Consider the following 21,910-nt stretch of genomic DNA (forward strand, 5'->3'; position numbering starts at 1 on the left):
ATGTCGGGAATAATTCAGAAATAGAGAACATGCTCAAGTGTTACCTTGATAAATATTCATTGTTGTACCAAAAAAGATCACTCGCACGCCTGTCACGTTGATCTTACGAATTTCTACCGTTAGTTTTTATCTCGCCAAGTTAGCGAGAGTCTAAAATTGTAGACAAATGTGCTAATAACTAAAGATTTCACACATGCTATCGCTTGAGAAATGTATCCTAGACTGAGCGTAAAATATCATTCATTCGTCAACTTACGCTAATTTATTACGGCTGTTTTCGAGAAGAATGCCGCGCGTAATCGACCTGTGTAATGCGGTGTACCCAGGCTCATTTAGAAGATACGGCTAGAGGAGCGCACGTTTCTACTCGTTCGTCTCGCCGCTATCAGGACAATCGTTATTGTGCGCAGGTGCAATAAGATCCTTGCACTTAATGTGCGAGAGACGAGAAATTCAAAAACGCCGTCCGCGTCTGTAGAAGTCTCTTGACGCCGCTGCCGCCAGCGTTCGTTGAACTCACTTACACCAGCTGTAAAAGAACAAATTTACCCAACTTTTTTCATAGCGTCTTCATACCTAAACACTACAAGCTTTTTATATCTATATATAACTTCTACGAAGGAATAAAGTCGAGGTCTGCTGGACAAACAATTTCATTTCGGTTTCGGTTTTTGACTTGAGAGAATTTAGAAGAGACAAATATCAGTTGCCTATTGATGGATTCTGGATTCTGGACGTCTGAATCATCGGAGAAATTACTAAAGATTTCGCGTCGTAGACTGTTTGCTATTTATCTCGAACAAGTTTCGAAACCACCTAAATGTCGTACATATCTTAGATCGTTGGCGTTTCCATCGATCGCGCTCTCAAAAATATCTTCCCGTTACCCACTCGTTTAAATCTCACCGTTCACATGGGTACAACCTACTTTCGTAAGGTGCAGGTCGCGTGATTCTTCCCTAGAATGCATTGATTCTTACGCGATACCTGCAGAACGAGAGAGCACCGTCCCCGTCATCGTCGTCGTCGTCGTCGTCGACGTCGTCGCCGTGCTCTCCACCTCCGCTTGGCGGTACTAGTATAACGACAGAACACAACCACCACCACCACCTCCGCCATCAGCAAAGCGCGGCCTCCTCTCATCATCATCAGCGGATCGCCGTTTCGGGAGGCCGATCGGTGGGCCTCGCCGGGGCCGATGCCGCGAGAGAGAGAATTCTCTCCTTCTCGGACGGCGAACAAAGCGAGACGCGCGGTCTCGCGGGAGTCCGCGAGAGTGAGAGAGGCGGTTATGAGGCGGTCTCCGGGGGCGGCGCCTGTCGGCGCGTCCGATCGGAAGGCGAGCCGCGCGATTGGCCGGCACTACCGCGGTGCGAGGGGAACGTGAGGACGCGTGAGGTACGGCGGTGGGCGCCTCCACCCGCGCGGCGCGCAACATTGCCGTCTCCTTGCCGCGGTACGCGTCTCTCTCTCCCGCCGCCGTCACCGCCGCCGCCGTCGCTGCCGTTACCGCCGTCGCGTCGCGCCGCACCGCGTCCTCGCGCGAGGCGCGCGCGATATCGGCCGCACCACCGCCACCACCACCGCCACCACCACCACCACCACCACCGCCGCCGCCGCCGCCGCCGCCGCCGCCGCCGCCGCTGCTGTCGCCGCCGCCGCCGCCGCCGCTGCTGCCGCCGCCGTCGCTGCTGCCGCTGCCGTTGCCGCTGCCGCGAAGCGCTGCGCCGCGCACGGTGCCACCACTGCCGTTCGAGCGAACCGCCGCCGCGTTGCTGGCCCTCTCAGTCGCGACGCGCTCGTCACGGGGTGCAGATCGTACGCCGTTCGTCGTTTCGACACCCTTCGTCGCGCGCAGCACGCGCTTCTCACGCGGACAGTCGCCGCCGTACGTCGCACCGGCGTTTACCGCGATCCGCATTCGTATTCGTATTATCCGTAACGTGTCATTCCGTCGCGGAAGCCGCAACGTCGCCGTCGTGATCGTTGTCGTCGCGTTTCGAGGTGGTTGATGGTGGTGGGTGGTTGATGGTGAAGTCTGACTTCCGCTCTCTTGGACTAAACGCGCCTCTACGTGATAGACATTTCGATCGAACTGAAGACAAGTGACAGTAGCTGAAAACTGTAAAAAAAAAGAAAGAGATAGAAGATACAGCGAAAGGGAGAGTAAGGATCAAGTGTGCCGCGTGGTGCATCGAAGTAGGGACGCGATTACCCCTCCTCTCCACCCCCGTCTTGGGACTATCCTGATCCCTTGAGAGACTCCCCGTCGTGTATGATGTTTCGTTGGGGGAGACAAGGCGAATTCTAACTCTCTTTCGGAAGCGGTGTGGGAGTGGATTAGAGTGTGCTCGAATACGGTATATTCCGAGCCACGTTTCGGAGCTAGGCTAAAAGATGCTCGATCGCGACGTCCCAACGGGACGATGACGCCCGCGTCGGTTTGCGTCTGACAGATCCGCGCACGTTGCCACGAGGCGCGCGGATAAAGCTCTCGCACTTTCCCCCCGCGTCGTTTCGCGCGGACATCTGGAGGTTTTGCGTGTGGCTGTGCATATGTGTGTTGCAGATGCAGCCTTGTTGCTGATCCGATCGAGGTGAACGTTGCCGAGAAACCGAGGCGAGACGCATCACGAGGAAGAGGAGGAGGAGGAGGAGGAGGAGGAGGAAGAGGAGAAGAAGACTGGAGAACGAAAAGACAAGAGGACAGTGAAGAGAAGGAAGGCAGAAGAAAGGGAGACTCGCACCTAGAGAATTAAAGGAGGAAGAGGCACTGCTGCCCTTCCCCCTTCCCTTTCCAAGGAACACAAAACAAGCGGAAACTGCATTACGTCCGATCATGACGCAACAAAGCGGAGCTGGGTCACCCCAGCAGTTCTGTCTGCGTTGGAACAATTATCAGACTAATCTGACCAACGTCTTTGATCAGCTCCTACAGAGCGAAAGCTTCGTCGACGTGACCCTGGCCTGCGACGGGCATAGCGTCAAGGCCCACAAGATGGTCCTGTCTGCCTGCAGCCCGTACTTTCAGGCGCTCTTCTTCGATAACCCCTGCCAGCATCCGATAGTCATCATGAAGGACATCAAATGGCCGGAGCTCAAGGCCGCGGTCGAGTTCATGTACAAGGGCGAGATCAACGTCTCTCAGGAGCAGATCGGGCCGTTGCTCAAGGTCGCGGAGAGTCTCAAGATCCGCGGTCTCGCGGACGTCAACAGCGAACAAGAGCTGACGTCCAGGCCAACTCTGGAGGAGGTCGCGACCGCGGCGTTGCAGCGGAAGAAGCGCCGCCGGATGTCCGGCGAGCGTTCGCCGTCCGGCACCAGCCCTGACCATGTCGGCTCCGGCAGCATCGGCCCCGACGATCAGGACGTCATCGCCGGCAACATCGTCGTGCCCGAGATTCACAGCATGGTGCCGTCGACTGCCAGTTCGACCCCAAGGTCCCTCGGCTCGCCCAGCACGCCCAGCATCTCCGTCACGCCGCAGATCAACCTGCAGGAACTTCCGGTCTCGCTGCCCTTACCGCCACCACCGCCACCACCACCGCAGGGACAGCAGAGCTCGCACTCCCTGCCGGCCCACCACGTGCCCGGCCACGTGACTTCCGGTCCGCACGCGCCCGTCAACCACCTCGGCGCTCACAGCCAACAGCTCAGCGTTCAGCAACAGCAACAACAGCAACAGCAGCAGCAACAACAGCATCATCAGCAGGGTGCCGGTGCTCAACCCAACACCGGTGATGAGCTCGAGATCAAGCCCGGCATCGCGGAGATGATTCGGGAGGAGGAAAGGGTGAGTCGAGTTCTTTATCTATTACCCTTTTTCTTTATCTCTAATGCGCGATATGTAGTTCGTTACATGAAAATCGATGCGTTGGCTATCGCTAATGCAAGTGATAGATTAACTATTTCGAAAATTTATCGGGGGAAATTATCAGGGAAATAATTAGCATTGATACTCAAAAGGCTACATTAATATTGTTAGGGTGAAAAAGTAGCTCCTCGTAATTCGCGAAAGTCGAATCTACATTAAGCGTAAAAAAATTTGGACCTATCGATAATTCTTCCGTTTTAAACGCGAAAAATGTTTTATACGCGCAATTATAATATTATGTCATAGATATGCTTATTATTAGATGCATTATGCGCGTGCATCTGAGAATTATTACTAAATGAATAAATTCTTTATCCGCAAGAATGATACTATTCTTTGCGATTAATCCTTTTTCTCGGGATGAACATTTGTCTTTGTACGCGTCGGTGTTAATATGTAATTTTCGATGCAAATTGTACAACAAGAATTCCGTAATTGCGCCGAGTGTTGTAATTAGAAGATTTTTATAGCCATGATAACGTCGAATCACTCAGATATGTATTCCGATGCGCTGAACGTAGCTTTCCTGTTTTTATGACTGCAGAATATTACTTCTCTTCTTGCCGAAGATAAATTAGTAGAAATAATATGCAGGAAGAACAAAAAAATTGTCAGAATTACACTTGCTTGTTAACGAGAACAGGATAAAAACAGCATTTCCGTCAGAAGTAACGTTAGATCTTCACGATTCAAGAAATGTGTGTAAAAATGAATGAAGAAAATTTATTACTTCTGCTTGATATAAATGCTAGATGGGGAACTATTTTCTCTCGAATTTCAACGCTCTATATGATAAATACAGATTACGGATTAATAAAATGCATTTTCTAATTTAAATTATGACGCGTTGCCAATTTACATCGCAAGCCTAATTTTATTATTCATCGACGTTAAATAAACGAGCGAATAAATTTCTGCGCTTCCGTAACTAGAAATTTGCGCACGCGCATACATTCACTTCCAATATTGGATAAAATAAATATGCGTAAGGAGAAATATTCCAATATTTGCCTAACATTTAGAAATAATTCGGCAACGGGAGGGTCAATTAAAAGTTTCCCCCGGCCCCGGTCAGAAACATGCCGGCGCACCCCGCGAATTGAAATAAGAAACGAGACGGCGGCGCGGCGTTTCTCTTCCGAGCGAACTACCGGCGAACTTCCCCTCTCTCGATCGAAACTTTCGCGCGCTCCCGGGGCGGTTAACCCGAAATCGCGCGAGCGCAATTTTCCCCGGTAGAAAAGGAAGATGTTTCTGTCCCTTTCACCCGCATCCTCGGCCGGTCGTTAACGAGAGAGCGCGCGGTGTGGTCCGCGTTCCTCGCGCGCTTCGCGTCATTAGGGCACGCGCGTTCGCCCTAGTCAAGGCAAACGATTGAGCCGGGCGCCGGGCGCCGCCGGGCGCGATCCTCGAGGAAGAGGAGGCAACGGTTCTCTCTTTCTCTCTTCCGTAATTGGCCGGCTCTTTCGTGAGCGGCGGCACGGAAAAGTCACGGGTGCACTCGAGACGCGCGGCGGTGACGGCCGCCAATTATACAAGCGCGCGGGACGTGTTTTCGCGCCGAAACCGTTCGACGTTCCGACGCGGTCGCGCGTACGCGCGAGGAGGGTGGAAAAGCGGAAAGGGGAGAAATGACGGAGGGAAAGAGAGGACCGCGCGCGCTTTTCCGCGGACGGAGGTGGAGGGCCATCCCAATTACCCGGCGATTGGCTTCGACGGTATGCGCTAATTGAGAGTATCAATGAACGTCAATGAGCGCAGTCAATATTTGGCCGGGGTGCATCCGGCCGAGCGTTTTGTAACGTTCTTTTTGTTAAAGCGGATGACAAATATTGACCGCGCTCGTTCGCGTTCGCGCGCGTACGTGACACCACACACACACACTCACACATACACACACACACACACACACACACACACACGCACACGCACGTCCGCACACGCACACACATACGTAACAGACACATGCACGCGCGCGCGTGCTCGCCTGGGGTATCGACTGTTCTCGTTAATTACATCGGGACGACGGTGTCTCCTGCATTATTTATCGTCCGCTACCGGTGCAAGTTATTAAGCGTGCGGCTAGTTACAAGCCGTTTTGTAACTAGCACGACGACGACCGTCGGACATAGGTGGCAGGTTGCGACGACTTAGGCCGGACAGTTAACTTCGCTTAACAAAATATATTCTTTCCCTCTCTCTCTCTCTCTCTCTCTCTCTCTCTCTCTCTCTCTCTCTCTCTCTCTCTCTGTTTTCGGTAACGCGTGTTCGTTCCCTTTCGCGATACTAAGCGTATAATTATGTCGCACGCCGCCGTTCGAGCGCGCTCGCAATCTTGATTAGATTTTGAGTGAGCGTGCACATACATTTCACTTGTAAAAACTCTTGTCTAGAATTCCACAGTTAGAGATAATAAACATCTCTGAGATGCATTATTCAAGGTTTATCTTATCCAGATATATAATACGTATATTATAATTTACATCGACAGCTACGTTTTTATGTTGCTTATGTAACATAATCCGATAAGTAGGATAAAAGTCTTAATATATGAATATCTAACGTTACATGAGGATATCTGTATGGGAATATCGAGTTCCAGAGCTAATCGGAAAGTTAAATAAGTTTAATTATTACACGACGACGAATGCGCGCAGTCGGATTTATTCAATTATGCGAATTGGCACACCTTCGTTCGTCGCGTCTTACGTGCATCCAGAAAATGAACATTCGGCGAGTTTAACAGTCCGCGGTCAAACTTAAACACATTTAAATTGAATCTCGTGTTTGTCTAATCATAAGATAGAAAAATCATTTTTTACGTAGTTATTATTTAGTAATGTAACGCTCACTACTCCTAGTAGCTAATTCGAACTATTTACAATTTATAATTTATGATTTATTGTCCTTTTATTGTGTCTTGTTATATATTCAGTATGCAGAAATTACGTTTTAATGTACATTATCAGTAAAATCTATACGGTTGACACCGTAATGTATATTATAATTTTCCAATCAGTAAATAAATTTTTTACAAAATGAGATCATTTCAATCTTTCGGAAGAAATCAAGGTCTTGTGGACGTCTAGTGGCTAGACAGTAGCTAGCTTATACCTATATTTTTGAAAACGTTATCTCTGCTATCATTTTCCTGAATAGTAACTAGACAGTTACGTACAAAAACCGATTGCGAATGTATAGTAACTAACCAGCGACGAATTAGAAAATTTAGTCCAAGTATAACTAGCTATTAATTTCTGAAACAGATTCTATCAGTGATGTCCACAAGTTTTCGAGTTTTAAAACGTGAAAATTTGTGGGAGACAATCGGAGAGGATACTCCGAAGGAGGACCTTGTACCTCCTCGTCGGGGACACGCCGCTTACATTTACGCGCGGGAAAGCACGGAACGAGACTGACTGCGCGCGTCAGTCGAGTTCAATCTAGGAAATTAACGTGAGCGACTGACTCGCGGCCGGCAAGCGGCATTATTTTTTTTTTCCTCCTTTCCTCAGGGCGCGCACACGTCGTCGGCCCCGCCGCACCGTGACGTAATCCGCTATACGTATATAATGGTTATAACATTCCGCGGAATTCCATTATGTTAACGCAACCACGTTCCAATTCTCCGGGTATGCCTGCCTGACTGCCCGTGCGCCGCGTATCGTAAATGCGCGCCGTTGTAGTATCGCAACTATTCCGCGGTGCCTTTCCGATTAAAATACCTAATTGATGCGGGCGAGAGAAGCCAATGGCGGACCCGGGAATCGCGGAATGCCAAGCCGCGAGAGCGTTGCCAAGCACCGTCGACGTGGAATTTTTTCTTACGGGACGAATAAGAGAAAGAAAAGAGAGAGAGAGGAAGAGAGAGAGGGAGAGAATAATTATACAAGTAGATGAAATGAAATAAAATTTAATTATGCAGATTGCAGTAAATGGACGGAATGCGTCGCTATTTCTAAGAGAGAGAGAGAGAGAGAGAGAGAAAGAGAGGGAGAAAAAGAGGAACGGAGAAGAATTTGTAGAAAAAGAGAAAGCGATGTTTTCATTTATAGTATAAACAGTATATCAGTATTAGCGTGAAAGTTCTTGGATTAATTTATTCAAGATAAAGAGAAACGTAAGTTGAAAACCACGAAGGAAATGATGAAGTAAGTCTGGGGGTGGGGGGAGGGGAGAGTGCGGACGAATAGTACACGAGATACTCGTTAGATTACTGACTTGAGCGCTTGGAAGTTTTATTCTCCTTAAATCTAATTCTAATAATTTTATATCCTCCATTGAGAGGAGCGAGAAATTCTCTCGAGCGTACTCGGCCCCGTTGGGAGTAGTCGCTCTCGGTTTTGCCAAGAGAGTTACGTTGTCGAAGGTCGGTTTCTCGATAGCGAGTATCGAGTCCTATCTCCCGAAGTATACGAAACATGTTTGAAGTGGAGAAGATATACGTTTCTTTCATACACGCATACGTTGTAAAATTCATTATACACATCGGTGAAATTAGCATGTAAGAATTTTATCGAATATCATGACTGAACTTCTTACGATAATATCCGACTTTTTTTTTTATTTCGGACATGTTGAACAAACATGACGACCGCGTCTCTTCTCCGAAATTATCGTATGTGTGTAACAGATTTACCAATCGCCACGACTGGTATTTCATTCGATAAGTTTCGAATGTTTTATTGGCGGTATTAACGGTCCATGGACGGCGCATTAACGAAGGTAATGTAACGAAACAGCGCTCAGCGCCTTTCCCAAGAGTAGCGACTGACCTTCCGCATCTCTCGTCGGAAATTAGGGAATTAACAGGGAGCGCCCTGAGTTATGAATCGCCTGCCTCCGGCGGCAAAAACCGGGGACAACAATTATTTATACCTCGAACGGGCCCGAGAAGACCGTGAGGCCCCGGACTGGACTCACGACGGCACGGCGACGTATACGCGGGGTATTACGCGATATAAATATAAATTATATTTCATCTGTCGCACGCGGGTCCCGCGACGCGTCTCGTACGACCGCTTAATCGTGCTCTAATCGCATCGTTTAATCGTGCAATCGTTCACATACCAAGAAACAGGTTGTGTCGGCGAGCCATTATTTACTATAAAAAGATGTTATTAAGTAAGCGAATATTTTTAACCGATGATAAATGCTATTTTCATAATGAGCATAGTTAAATAATTCAACACGCTTGCAAATAGGATCGAATTCGATCGATTAAATCAATTCTACTTTATACAATTAGTTTGATCGATAAATAACTTTTTGAAAAGAAATCTTGATAGTTAAAAATTATAAATGCAATTGTTGTTAAAATATTGCAGTTGTATAAGAAACGCTAGATATTTCAGATCTGTGAGAGAGATTTTAAAAAGAAAAAGGCGAATTAATGCGATGTCAACGTGATTTCTGGGAATGATCTAAAATGATCGCGAGGCTCGCGCTCCGTCGGAAATGGGCTACGAAAAGCGCGATGCTCGGAAAGGGTGACGACGAGGGTGAGAGAGGGAGGGAGGGAGGAAGGGCGGTGAGCGCATCCCCCGAAAAGTGTACACAGTGTACAACACGAGAAGCAGCAAAGCGTGATCACGCGGTCGGTGGAGCTCGAAAGGGCGGGTCGAAAAAAATTTAATCTTCCCTCGCATTATCCTTTTTGGCAATAACGGCTTTACCTCCCGGATCGTCCTGCCCTGCCATCCTCGTCCTCCCGCATTCGTCCTCTCTCTCTCTCTCTCACTATCTTTCTTCTCTCTCGTATTTGGGGTGACTCGAGAGCGAGAGAGGAGGATGGAGCAAGCGACGGAGAGAGAGAGAGAGAGAGAGAGAGAGAGAGAGAGAGAGAGAGACCGGCAGGAGAGAACGGATCCCCGACGCGTCGGCAGAGAAAAAAGTCGCGAAACAGTAAATCGTGAATTGTAGTAACCGAGCGCCATTCATCCTGATACACCGGATGTGACTACATATTTCCTTCGTTCCGTTTAAATTAGTGTTTTTGCCCGGCGCGGCCTTGATTGTGTTTTCGCGCGTCTCTCACGCTCTCGCGCGTGTGCAAGTGCATCTCTCGCCGACGCGCGCGTATTCCCTCGCTCGCGGTATGCACTCCCGCGTCCTCGTATCGGCAGGCGGCACACAATCGCGGACGCGGACGCGGCTCCCGTTTTCTGCCGCGTTTGTTGTCTCCTCGTCGTGCGTGTATCCGCGTCTACGTGTATACACGTACACGTCCATGCCGGCGATCGTAACACGCGTAAAAACGCGCACACGTCGATCGGGACGCGTTGATCAACGTGTAACGTAAGCGATACATCAGGAGAACGAGAGGATCGTCCCGACGGGATTCAAAATTGAAAAGCCCGCCCCCGATGTATTAAAATGCGCGCGTTACCCGCGCCCATCCATCCCCCCAGTTCCCCGTTCGTAGTCTCGTCTCGTTCGCTGCCTCCTTTCGGCCCTCCGCGCTCCGTCCAGAAAACGATCGCGATACGAGCGGGCGCGCGCCCCGGTATCGCTCGCGTCGCGCTCAGAAGTCGATTACCGTCCTGTCAGAAGTGATCGAGAGGACCCCTCTCGCGCTTTTTGACACGTATCGACGTTGCCCCGGCGTGATTTCGGATCTCCCAACACGCTCCCCGTTTTATGCCGCTCCCCTTCTCTACCGGAAAACGGACCGGCTCGGCAAACTGCTCCTAATTTGATCAAGTGCGCACTTGTTTTAATTGTGCATCGAATTAAAACAAAGCTAACTGTTGAAATGAAAAATAAGATCTCCGAGGAAAATGAGATATTTGACAATTGCTATTGTTCGAAATTGAATTCTCCGCTGTCAATAGACTTTCCGTTTGGCATTTCTAATTGAAGAATACGATAATGATAAATTCTTAAGGAAATTACTTTCTCGTTCAAAGTGCGTTATGATTAATCGTTTAATTAGGGTTAAAATCCGCTCCACGCACATTTCTATCCGACGGATCGTTTCTCACGCGGGACGAGAGCCCGCTTACACATTTATACTTTCAAAGTAGACGGGTGTGTGCTCCCCGGCTCGGTCCAGTTCCTGGCTTTTTTGCGCGCGAGTGCTCGCGCTGGCACACGCAAGGCGCGCACACGCGATAGCCTAGGTTTTTCGTAGACACGCGTATTATGCGACACGCTCTAGCCTGCGGCGGGCGTTTTTTTCTGAGCACGCATCGTCACTCGGTCGCGTCGTCCGTCGCAAGGACGAGTCGGAAGAAATTGGTGGGCACCAATGCATACACAGTGACTATAACACGGCTCCGCTCCGCCGCGAGATCTCGAAAGTAGGTAGGCAAGGACCACGGCCTCACCCTCCCCCCACCGGTTTAGCCCGATGCGTATTACGTAGCCACCCTTTCGCTGCTCGGCGGAGGACTATTTTATAATAAGGGCCGGCTTCGCGGCCGTAATGGTATGTATTTTAAATATTTCGAAAATTGCCTTCCTAGGAAACTCCTCGCATAATGGCAATACTTGGAATATAATCCCGGGGTAACCGGACCGCATAGGCGCCCGAGCACTTAACTTCTCTCCCGGTCCCCCGTCCGCCCCGCCTCGCCATCGAGGGAAGCCTCTCTTTTCTCTTCTTCCCTCCCTCCCCCTCTCTCCCATCATCTCTTTTTCTATCTCTTCTCCAAACGATCCCTTTTCCCCTTTTCCGCTTTTGTTTTTTTTCCCCTCCCCCCTTCCTCCTTCGACGTTAACGCGCCGCGCCGAGTGAGCGCGAGTGAGTTTCTTGCTGCTTTCCTTCCTCGCTTCGGAAATCGTCTCGCGTTGGGTTAACCGGACTAGATATATTCCGTAGGATTTATCTCCGCGGAATCATTGCCGACCGGTAGTATCAGGATAATACACGCAGGGCAGAGAGACACGAGTATCTCAGACTCCTAGCGTTTTTCCTTTCATCTGCGGATTCCTCTTTTCACGATCTGCTCTCACAACTTTGTAATACTCCACTTTAAATATTTTTCTAACGATTGCTCATGTTAAAATTCTCCATTAAAGTTCTTTTAAAATGGAACGTAGAATAATATTTTATTACCCATGTTTCTTTCGCCAGATTTTAATCTTCGATGTGATAAATGAATTCACAATTTAGTTTTTTTAATTTCTACAAAAGGTTAATTTTATTAAAATATGGATAAAGAAAATTTCCTTCTAATTGCGTAGGCTTTCTGAAACACTCTGTATACATTGTCCTACTGAGGAATCCGTTCCGAATCTCGCTTGAGAAAGCATCTCGGCGCAACGTTCTCGCTGGTTTACCTGCGTCGAGTTTCTTTACGGTCCCTTATTTCTCACTTTGCGAAATGATGCTTGCCTTCTATCCGTTTAGAGGCCAAGGATTTTTCGTTGAAAATCGATGCCACCGTCTTTTAAATAGTATTTCTCCGACGCGAGATAATTACGACTAACATATTATGCATTACATGCAATTGTTATTTTTAACACGAAACGATTCGCAATTGGCTTTTGTCGAGCCTTATTTTTAAAGTAAATGTAGATTAAAAACGAATAAAGGAATGAATCTCCGAGATAAGATCTTCACCGCGAAACAATTGCGGCTTAATTCTTATCGACAAAAAATGGTTGTCAGTGTTATCGTTGGCCTAAGTGGAGTTCCGCACGGAAGCTATTGTACTTTCTCAGACACTTTAGGAAATTCGATAAATCGGCCCGTCCTTGCCAGCAGAAAAAGAGAGAGCCTCGTATCGACGCTCCATTTTTCCGGAGCAGTGGTTACGTTAAGGCGCGCGCTGAAAATTGCAAAAGAATTCGCCTCGAGTGGCGGCTCCCAAGTGCTCGGAAAGTCGAAAGTTACCCTGAAATCCGCGTCTGGTCTGGGTCCCGCGGGAGGCGGCGACCTTCACGGCGTCGCCTCGCTCGGGGAATGCATTATTTCGCGGCATGGAAATGCCCTCGGACCGGAAATCGATGTCAGATCGCTTAAGTAATACGCCGGGAAAACGCGACCGCTTAGCGTTCCTCGTATTTTCCCCTTGACGACGACGACGACGACGACGACAAGCGTTTCAAGCGAGAAAGCCTGACGAGGAAGGAGGAGGGAGACTCTCTACCGCTGGGGTAACCGCGATGGGGTTGGAGGAATAAGTGGCGGGCAAGAGAGAGGGAGACAGGGAAGGCGAAAGATCCGCTCGTTGATAAAAGTTGTATGCGCGTCCACCCGGAACGTCCGCGAAGCTATTCGTGAAACATTCAGCCGGACGACGGCTCGAAAGACGCTCCCGCCGACTTGAAATTCCCGCAACGACCTCTCCGTAATAATGTAACGACCGCGGTGTACCGTACGGCGGACCTCTGCGCCTCGCTCTTTATCGTTCAATTCCCCAGTCGCGATTTTCGCGACGGGACCGTGTCTCCGCTTTGAATTTCTTTGTCCCGGAACAAGCGTTTACAATATCGACATCCGAAGAAGGAGAACTATCAACGATTCAGCTTATATCTCTTATCACAACGATTACATTTAACGTTAATATTTTGATAATAGATCAAATTGTTATAAATAGTACATTTTTATTGTTTCTTTTTTTTATACGCATGCAATCGAGTCGGAAATGAGAAACGCTCTTCGATATCCAAAGTCCCGGTGAGCTTTGATGGACGTATTGCACGCCCTCGACGTCCGATCAGTTACGACGAGTTAATCTCGGAGCGAATCGTTAAGAAAGATCGCGCGCGCATGTATCGGAGATCGTTTAATCCTTCCCCCGATTTCTGCGCTTTGCGAAATTCCGCGGAACGGCTGCCAGCCGGTTGCGTGCGCGAGGTTCGATCAGAAATGCAGCTCAGAGGTGCTTCGCGTTTGTTTCTGATGCACGACAACGACGGCGGCATAGGAAAGTAGAAAGAGAAAGAGAGAAAGAGACACAGGCCTCTTTATCGTTCATCATCACGCACAGTCACCGTTCCGGAAAAATGGCGATCTTGTAAGCGAGTTCAGCGCAGTCTCTCTCTTTAACTTCCTCTGAGAATCGTTACACGTTATTCTCGTTGAGCTTTGACGACTTAAACGTAACTCCAACGCTGACGTTTCGCACGTATTATCTCGGTATTTAGCTTTATGAAAACCTGCATGCAAATTTAGGGGAAAAAGGAAAAAAAGAAGAGGGGAGGAAATTTAATTTGCCTTCGCCTATCCGACACGGACTCAGGACCGACCGCTTCAGAATTTCAATAACGATCGGGGTTGCGCCTACCCCCGAAAGAGTTAAAAGCGTCTCATCCCTTATTTACATAACCCATTTTTGCAGCCTCGGCTTTCGAAACGACCAAATTTGCCAGGCGATCTAACTTTTACGATCGCATCCGATTTCCGAGCATACGCGACGTTCTCCATTTCTCTCTCTTTCTCTCTCTCTCCCACTTTTTTTTTCTTTTTGAGTTCCGTCGAACGAACGTTGCTGGAACGCTATCGCGACGGCGAGTCGGAGGGTCAGCACAAGGGGGGTGGGTTTCCATTTCGAAAATGCGGCGCAGGACGGATCTCCGCGCGATGTACGGCGGGCGACAGCTCCGGCGAGCTCGCGGTAAATCAGAAATTATCTTGCGTCGCGTCCGAGTTGCGCTGCCTTTTCCCATCGAAACGCGCATAAATACCGGGACCAGAACGAGCGACAGAGATGGAGGGTTGGCAGTGGAGGGCGAGAGGGAGAGGAGCGGAGCGCGGTCCTTGCAGTCGCGGCGGCATGCACGATGCACCCGCTGTCGCATGTACGTGTGCATATGCAGGACGACACGCGTGCACGTACACGCGACCGTGTATACGGTGTGTCCCGGCAGCACCGTATGATACATGATTCAGCGAGGAGTAATACAGAAACATGGCAAGAATTTTATCTCAATACTTGGTCATTATTTAGTCGAGAGATTCTCTCAGGATGCGAACAATTGGAGATGGTCTAATAATTTCAATTACGTAGCCGAGAGAGGTGTCCCTTGCTTTAATTTCAATTGGATTTTATTCTAATACAATTGAATTTTTTGCCTGCACGAGTATGTACTTGATGCTAAAATTTCAAGTTTCGTAATATCAAGCGGGAAGAATGAATTCCAAAACATATGAGAAAAGAAAAGATTGCATTGGACATGACGCGTCCATGTTTGTAAAAGCGAATTAGAGTCACCGAACCAGTCAACGAACAAATAAGAAATTGAATTATTTTAATAAGAACAAATGAAAAACAATTTAATACAACTACATCTTCAATTAAAAAAATGATATTTTAATGAAATCTGTATGAAAATTGGATCCAAAAAAATGTCAATTAATTTGCAATTTATTATTCTGAATTTTTAATATTTTAATATTTTTTTAAACAATCATTTGCTGATGATTGTTCAGAGAGATCCTATTAACAATTGTGTAAACGTAAACTGCGACGAAACAAAGATATTGTCTTATTGCTTCGGTATCGTAACTTTACCCCGATGAACGAGTCTATCGATAAATAGCGAATCTGAACAACGTTAACGACTCGCTGTGCGTTCATTGCGTCTTTTTGCTCCGGCCGAACTGCTCCACACTTAAGATTCGCGACACTCGTTCTCGGACACCCTGTACAGATCGCCCGCACGCACGCACACATACACACGCACGCACGCCGCTTCGTGCACGCGCACAGCCGCCCCCGCAGATATATATTAATACGTGGACTGCACGTCGCGGTGCGCGCGACTTGATGGACGGATGACCGGACCATTCCGCAGATTGCTTCGCTCCCGATTCCGACCGGAAGGAGATTTATAACCTCTCGTCGTTATCTGCGCGAGCGAGCGAGCGAGCGAGCGAGCGGGTTAGCGAGAGAGCCGTGCATCGCATCTCTCTACCTACCTACCTACCTCTGCTCCTCGTTCCGCTCGATCAGCGATCGATCAGCGAGCCGCGCGCGCGATCACTCGTCGTCCTTTGAACTCCTGCCAGAGCGCGGCGGGGACTGGACCGGCGTGGGTGGAGGAGGAGGAGAAAGAGGAAAAAAAAGAGTTCACCCCCGGTAGATGATAGCGCGACGCGTTCGTAATTTTTTCTCCCGATCGCTTTCGGGGGCGCCGTACCTTTTACGCGCGCGCGAAGCTAACTCTTCCAAACGGAATTCCACCACAACTGCCGGCGCAGAGTTGTGACGCTGCAAGCGCGTATCGCGCTCGGCGGCACGCCGAAGAGCGAAATAAAAAAAAGAAAAAAAAAGAGGGAAGGAAGTGGAAAACGAGGGAAAGAATATCGAGTAAGAAGCTCTCCCGCGGGCGAAGTAACGCCGCGTACGCTTAAGTTGGATATTTATCGGATAAATATATAGAAATATTTCTTCCTCCGTTACGCAACAGATGATAAGTAAATATTTCACAAAAGCGACGTTGATAGCGATATTTGTTTAATACGCGCCGTGCTCCACAACCGCGCGCGTCGAAATTTTAATATTTAATCATTAAAAATATACTTTATATTTCAACATCAAGTGTTTTAATATTTAACTGACGTGTAACTTGACACTCTAGGATAATATCGCAGTTTTTCGTTATTTCAGTGACCTAATTTGACGAGCAAAATTTGGGAAACAGAATGATAGGCAGGTTTCATTTAAATCGCGAGAACTTCAAAGCGAGATATATTTCAATTCACGTAAAGAAATAGCTCGAAAGATAAACCTCTCTACGCGCAAAAAACAAATATATAGGCGATGAGGATGAAAATGTAACAAAGAAATCACTCGATTCCGGTTACTCGACGCGGGTTCCTCTCCCAGGCCTCCCTCCTTAATTCTTTCCAATTCCTTCGTTGCACTCGTACAATAGCCACTCGCGAAAGTACGATTAATTACGGCGCGCGCTAATCACGCCAGAATGCAACGATCACACGGCGCTTTGCACGGCACTCCCGGTGCTATTAATCGCGTACGGCGCATTTACCGCACGTCGCGAAGAACAACGGCGAAATACTCGCTTCACTGGTGGATGCGAGCCTCGATGAGAGCTGTCGCTAATTAAACTCGCGGTCTGATGGTAATCGCGTTAATTTTAATAATCGTAGGAAATGATCGTGAGACACCAAACGCGATACTTGTCGCGCCGCGCCGCGCCGCGCCGCGCCGGCTTTGCGGTCGTAGCGATGTAGTACGATGACACGTGTAGCGGCTGGCCGACCGCCCCGAGTCTCGACCGCGCGAGTGTTTACATCTACGGTACACAATACACGCTGTAACGTAGTAAAGAATTTGTTCGGTCAAACATTCGGCGTTGGAATAGACGGAATATCTCGGTTTCGTGTGCCCCGAGGCACTGAATTGATTATTAGTTACGAATAGCGTGTTTTCGTTACTGGAACGACCGGATCTGACGATTTACGTTGTAAATCACGCTGCTAATCTTAAAACGATAAATTTCACTGAAACCGAACTGGCGGAAAATCCAACAAAGTGTGGTGCGAAGTGTAGTCCAGCGCGAGTGCCGTAAGGAAATAATAATTATCGTCGATAAACATCTTGAAATTTCCATATTGCGTTACTCGGCCCGGAAAGAAATTTTTTATATATAAAAAAATGTGTAATTATATGTATTTTAATATATATGGACGTATTTTATATATAATTATTTATAAAATCGTACATAATTATATGTAATTATGTATAAAAAATTTTTTCCGAGGAATTCTCTCAACAAGCAAATTGCGCAAAGTTTACTTCGACAACCCCTAAATCGTTAATCAGGGAAATTAGAACTCACGGTTCGATACTCGGGCTAAAATTGTTCGTAGGAAGCATTGACTTTTGGCGTTCCCCCGTGCTCTTGACACGATCGTAATTCGACAAGACGGGACGATACGCGAAGGAACGGTACACTCGGCCCCGGTTACCTGCCGACTCGAATCTCGCCGTGTGAATGACAACAACGCGGCACACGGCCGACCTTGCGTACGCGACAACGCGCGTCACAGGCTACCAAAACAAACGCCAAGGCCGTACGCCAGACAAGTCTCGCTCTCTGCCACAAAATATTTAACATATTACGGAATAACTACATACAGAAAAAAAATTAATGGCAGCTATGAAAGTGGCAACTATATGTATAGTTTCAATATGAAGAATTATTGTTTATAGTATGAGTAAATTGTTTCTTTTATTCGGTGGCCTTCTCTCGATTTTAATCATATTCTACATATCGAGATCTTATCTCTATTATATTTTATACACGTTGATTTTTTGATATATTTGCGTAAAATTTCCGGGAAAAATTTTTTTATATACTTATAATTATACAGAAATTATATTAAGTATAAAATATGTCTGTATGTATTAAAATATAATTATACATATTTTATATATATTTATGTAAACAATTTTTTCTCGGATTACATCACCGTTGTAAATATTATCGTATGCCACGATGATCGAACTTGTCAAGACTCCCATTACGGAATGCAGCAGGATCCAGGTTTAAATCCTGGTAATATTTTTTGCAACAAATTTCTTTATAGTATTTTGGAGGAGGGAGGAGAATCTTATTGACATTATTGGCATAATAGGTGCTTGTTAGCATCGGTATTATTAAACAGGTTATTTATTTAATATTGTGATATTACTGCATTGATTCGATTTAAGAACTGTGTTTCAAGATCAAAAGTAATGACGCGCAGTATGAAGAACTATAAAACGTATATAAAATCATATAAGGTATATTATTGAGCACTAAGATTGCTATGACCGTTCGTTGACCTTCTCTCGATTTTAATTAATGTACATAATTCAACAGTTTTTTTTATTTATTGCAACTAGAAAGCTTTTAGTTGCAATAACTATAAAATACTTTATTGAACTACGTATATTCATTCTATATATGAAACTATGTTTTTTTTTCTCTGAGCAACGTACTACATCGAATATTCTTTTCCGTATATTTCAGTCCTCGACTGTGGATGTAGAATTTCTGAGACTCACTATTTATTTTGTAATTTTGACCAATTATGTTTTTTTAACAGAGAAGGAAATAAAACTTGATTCTGTGCATAATTAATGCTGAAAATACAAGAAAATACAGCACCAAGTCCGTATCCAATTGCTTTTATTTGTTTTTTTTCTAAAAATAAGAGTGTCTTATTTTTCCACATTTCCACTGTTGTATAACATCTAGTTAAGGGTTAAATTAATTTCAATAACGGGATTGTCCTTGTGTAATTTACGTTTCGGTTGGTGGTCTTGCGTCACCTAAAGTAAAAAATAATTCTGTTTGATCAAAGCAGCATCTTGAAAGGGAGATGCCGCTGTGTGAATTCTAATTGATGAAAAAATTGATTTTAATCTGGTTAATATATGTATAAATGTGTTTACTAATAACGAATTTTAAATATTGTATAATGCAATTCTTTTCTTTCAATGAACTTGAATAGTTAATATATACATTTACTTATGATATGTAAAAGAATTAATAAATGCATTTTTCTTGCAGACTAAAATTTATTATTTTAATCAAAAAATTATATAAATTCATTATTATTTACAGATTTGTTCAAGAAAAATTGTAAAGTTAAATAAAAAAATTCTATTTTTAACAAATCGAAGAAATCAAATCAATGCAAAAAAAATATCACATCTTAGTTTTATCTTTTTCTTTCTTAATTTAATTCACATAACTGTTCTTGGGATATAACAATTTTAAAAAAGAATAATAATAAAATAATATCCATAAATACTTTTTTTCGATTGAAACGAAGATAAACTTTATTGTGCGAATCTTGGTTAACTTCGACTTCGTTTGTAACTGAAGAACTGCTATGGCTTCGACATTTTTTTTGTGCGAGAATTTTTCAACTCTCGTGACAACAGAACCCTTGGCTCTCCCGTTGCGCAGTATATGATAAATAAAATTTTCATTAAAAATAACGTGCACGATCATAATTTGATCATAATTGGGCAATACTCTTTTTGTCTCCTGTAGGACAGGAGGGATAAAATGTAATTGAAGCTCGGATGAAATTGGACTTTTCATTAAATTGAGCGACAGCGTAGAGTTTCTTTGTATCCGTGCTTATCAACCTCTACCATACAAGGTAGCGATTGTTGATCGCTTCAGTTGCGCGCATGAAATACGAAACGCCCGCGTCAAAGGATAAATCAAAGGATTAATTTATAGTATTCAATTACAAAGGGAAGAATTACACGTGCGAGAGGAAGGGAGGCGTGCGATCGCTGCACCGCGACAGTGCACTCCGCCAGGGTGAGTGGGTGAAAAGGGGGGAAGGAAGGGGGAACTCGGCCAAGGGGCCCGTTTTTTTTTTTTTTTTTTTCAGGCCGCGTTACACTGCTGCTCCGATGGCGGCGGTACGGGACGAGGGGGGATCGTCGCGCACATGCCTGAAAAACGCGAGCGTCACGATAAATTAGATTTAATGACTGTCGCAAAAAAGCGCGATATGAAAGTCGGACGCGCGGGACGAACCGATAGAAATTAAATTCTAGGATATTCGATTACGGTACCGGCAGCAGCCCAGGCCCACCTCCACCCTCCGTTCCCCTTCCGTCCTCACCGTCCTCGCCGATGAAACCCTCGTCGTTCGTTGCTACACATCCGGGCGTTTTCGCCCCGGCGCTGACATCGAGCCGAAAATAGAAAAAAAAGAGAGCATGGGAGGGGAGGGGAGGGAGAGAGAGAGAGAGAGAGAGAGAGAGAGAACCTGCCCAGGAATAATGGGCGCGTGCAACCTGCGGAAATAATAGATGCAATAATGCCCCGCCTCCGTAATCGCCGTATAGAAATTTGCGCGCGTCTCTGTCCCCTGTCCCGTCCCACCCCGCGTCCTCTGACCTTTTTTATTCCCGCGAGTCGGCCGGCTTATAATTTCACCTAATGGGATATCAAGGGCGAGACTTGGCGTACATGTCCCGTCGTCCTTCGCGGTGCGCACGGATTTTCGCGAAAATACTCACGTGCAGAGGACTGTGCGGTGCGTCCGAGTGCTGTCCAGTTTTCAAGTAACATTGAATTCGTCGGTTGGTGATTCTTTCCAATTCGCGGAAAAATGAATTTGCATTTTATCTTTGCTTTCGAGAAAGACAAAAGCATCGCAACTTTTTTTAATAATTTAACTAAAGACGATTAATGACGAAGCTTATCTAAAATTATTTTGGTGATATTGAGATTCTATCATCCGTTGTATGTAAATGAATTTTATGCGATTCGTGAATGTTGCGTCCTATCGGTGCAAGAAATCTATTTCCTTCAAAAGCAATTTCATACAGCGCGCGTCGCGCAATTTGCATTTCTGCGCAGCTCCGAGGGACGGTGTGTATCCCTTTCCAAGGTAATATCAGATGATCGACAATGCGCCGTCTGATATCCTTGACAAAAATTCTGGTAATCGGAAATGCAGCACCTTATATCTTCATACCGAGACGGAAGGCGGCGACGGCGGCGGCGGCAGCGGTGGCGGTAGCGGGCGCGATTCCGTCCGTCATTTCGCGCGGATCGATCGAGATATCGCGAAGATTAATCGACGCGTCGCGGTACACGACGAACGCCTTACGTATTTATATATTCTAGCGGCTGTATCTAGCGTGCGGCTGAGTCACGCGTCCATGCGCGCGCGAGTGCGCAAATTTGTTCGCCAGCTCGGCGAATGTTAATACACAAGCGTTGCCATTAGACGGCAGAAATATAATTTCGTTTACGTCGATGACTCACGTCGCGGAAATTTCTGAGTCAATCTGATTCATTCGGCTTGGATCGGAGATTTCCACTGGGAAATATATAAATATACATAATATACATACGTGTATATATACGTGTATTATTTGAACGAGTTCGACAATAAAAGGCACATAACCCTTGCGCATTGCATAAAATTTCTTTTGTCTCGGATCTGCCAAAGGTACTCGCGGCTTTGAAGAGAACATCATAAAACGGTCGTAGAATTCTCGTAAATGCAGGAGGTTTTTGTTTCTTTCTGTTTCTTTATTTTTTATTTTTTATTTTTTTTCTTTTCTTTAAGCGTGGAAAGTTGTACCTTATTGT

At 46.3% G+C, this 21,910-nt stretch overlaps 2 protein-coding genes across 7 annotated transcripts in view; both read left to right on the forward strand.

Moving 5' to 3' along the window:
- The window catches only part of LOC120356873, a 118,197-nt gene extending 115,404 nt beyond the window's left edge, over positions 1-2,793 (forward strand). Inside the window, exon 5 of the mRNA XM_039458207.1 lies at positions 2,570-2,793. Within this exon, the coding sequence (XP_039314141.1) occupies positions 2,570-2,759 (190 nt within the window). The 3' untranslated portion in view covers positions 2,760-2,793. The remainder of the gene's footprint in view (positions 1-2,569) is intronic.
- Positions 1,700-21,910, forward strand: part of LOC105196084 (protein bric-a-brac 2) — a 354,868-nt gene continuing 334,657 nt past the window's right edge. For 2 of the 6 annotated variants that reach the window (XM_026131983.2, XM_039458672.1), the window contains exon 1: positions 1,701-3,793. In XM_026131983.2, the coding sequence (XP_025987768.1) occupies positions 2,840-3,793 (954 nt within the window). In that variant the 5' untranslated portion in view covers positions 1,701-2,839. Of the gene's footprint in view, positions 3,794-21,910 lie in introns of all 6 variants that reach the window. The other 4 variants (XM_026131984.2, XM_026131986.2, XM_039458673.1 and 1 more) reach the window with 4 other exon arrangements.

The sequence above is a fragment of the Solenopsis invicta genome, chromosome 16 (assembly GCF_016802725.1).
Source record: "Solenopsis invicta isolate M01_SB chromosome 16, UNIL_Sinv_3.0, whole genome shotgun sequence".
Taxonomy (NCBI): Eukaryota; Metazoa; Arthropoda; class Insecta; order Hymenoptera; family Formicidae; genus Solenopsis; species Solenopsis invicta.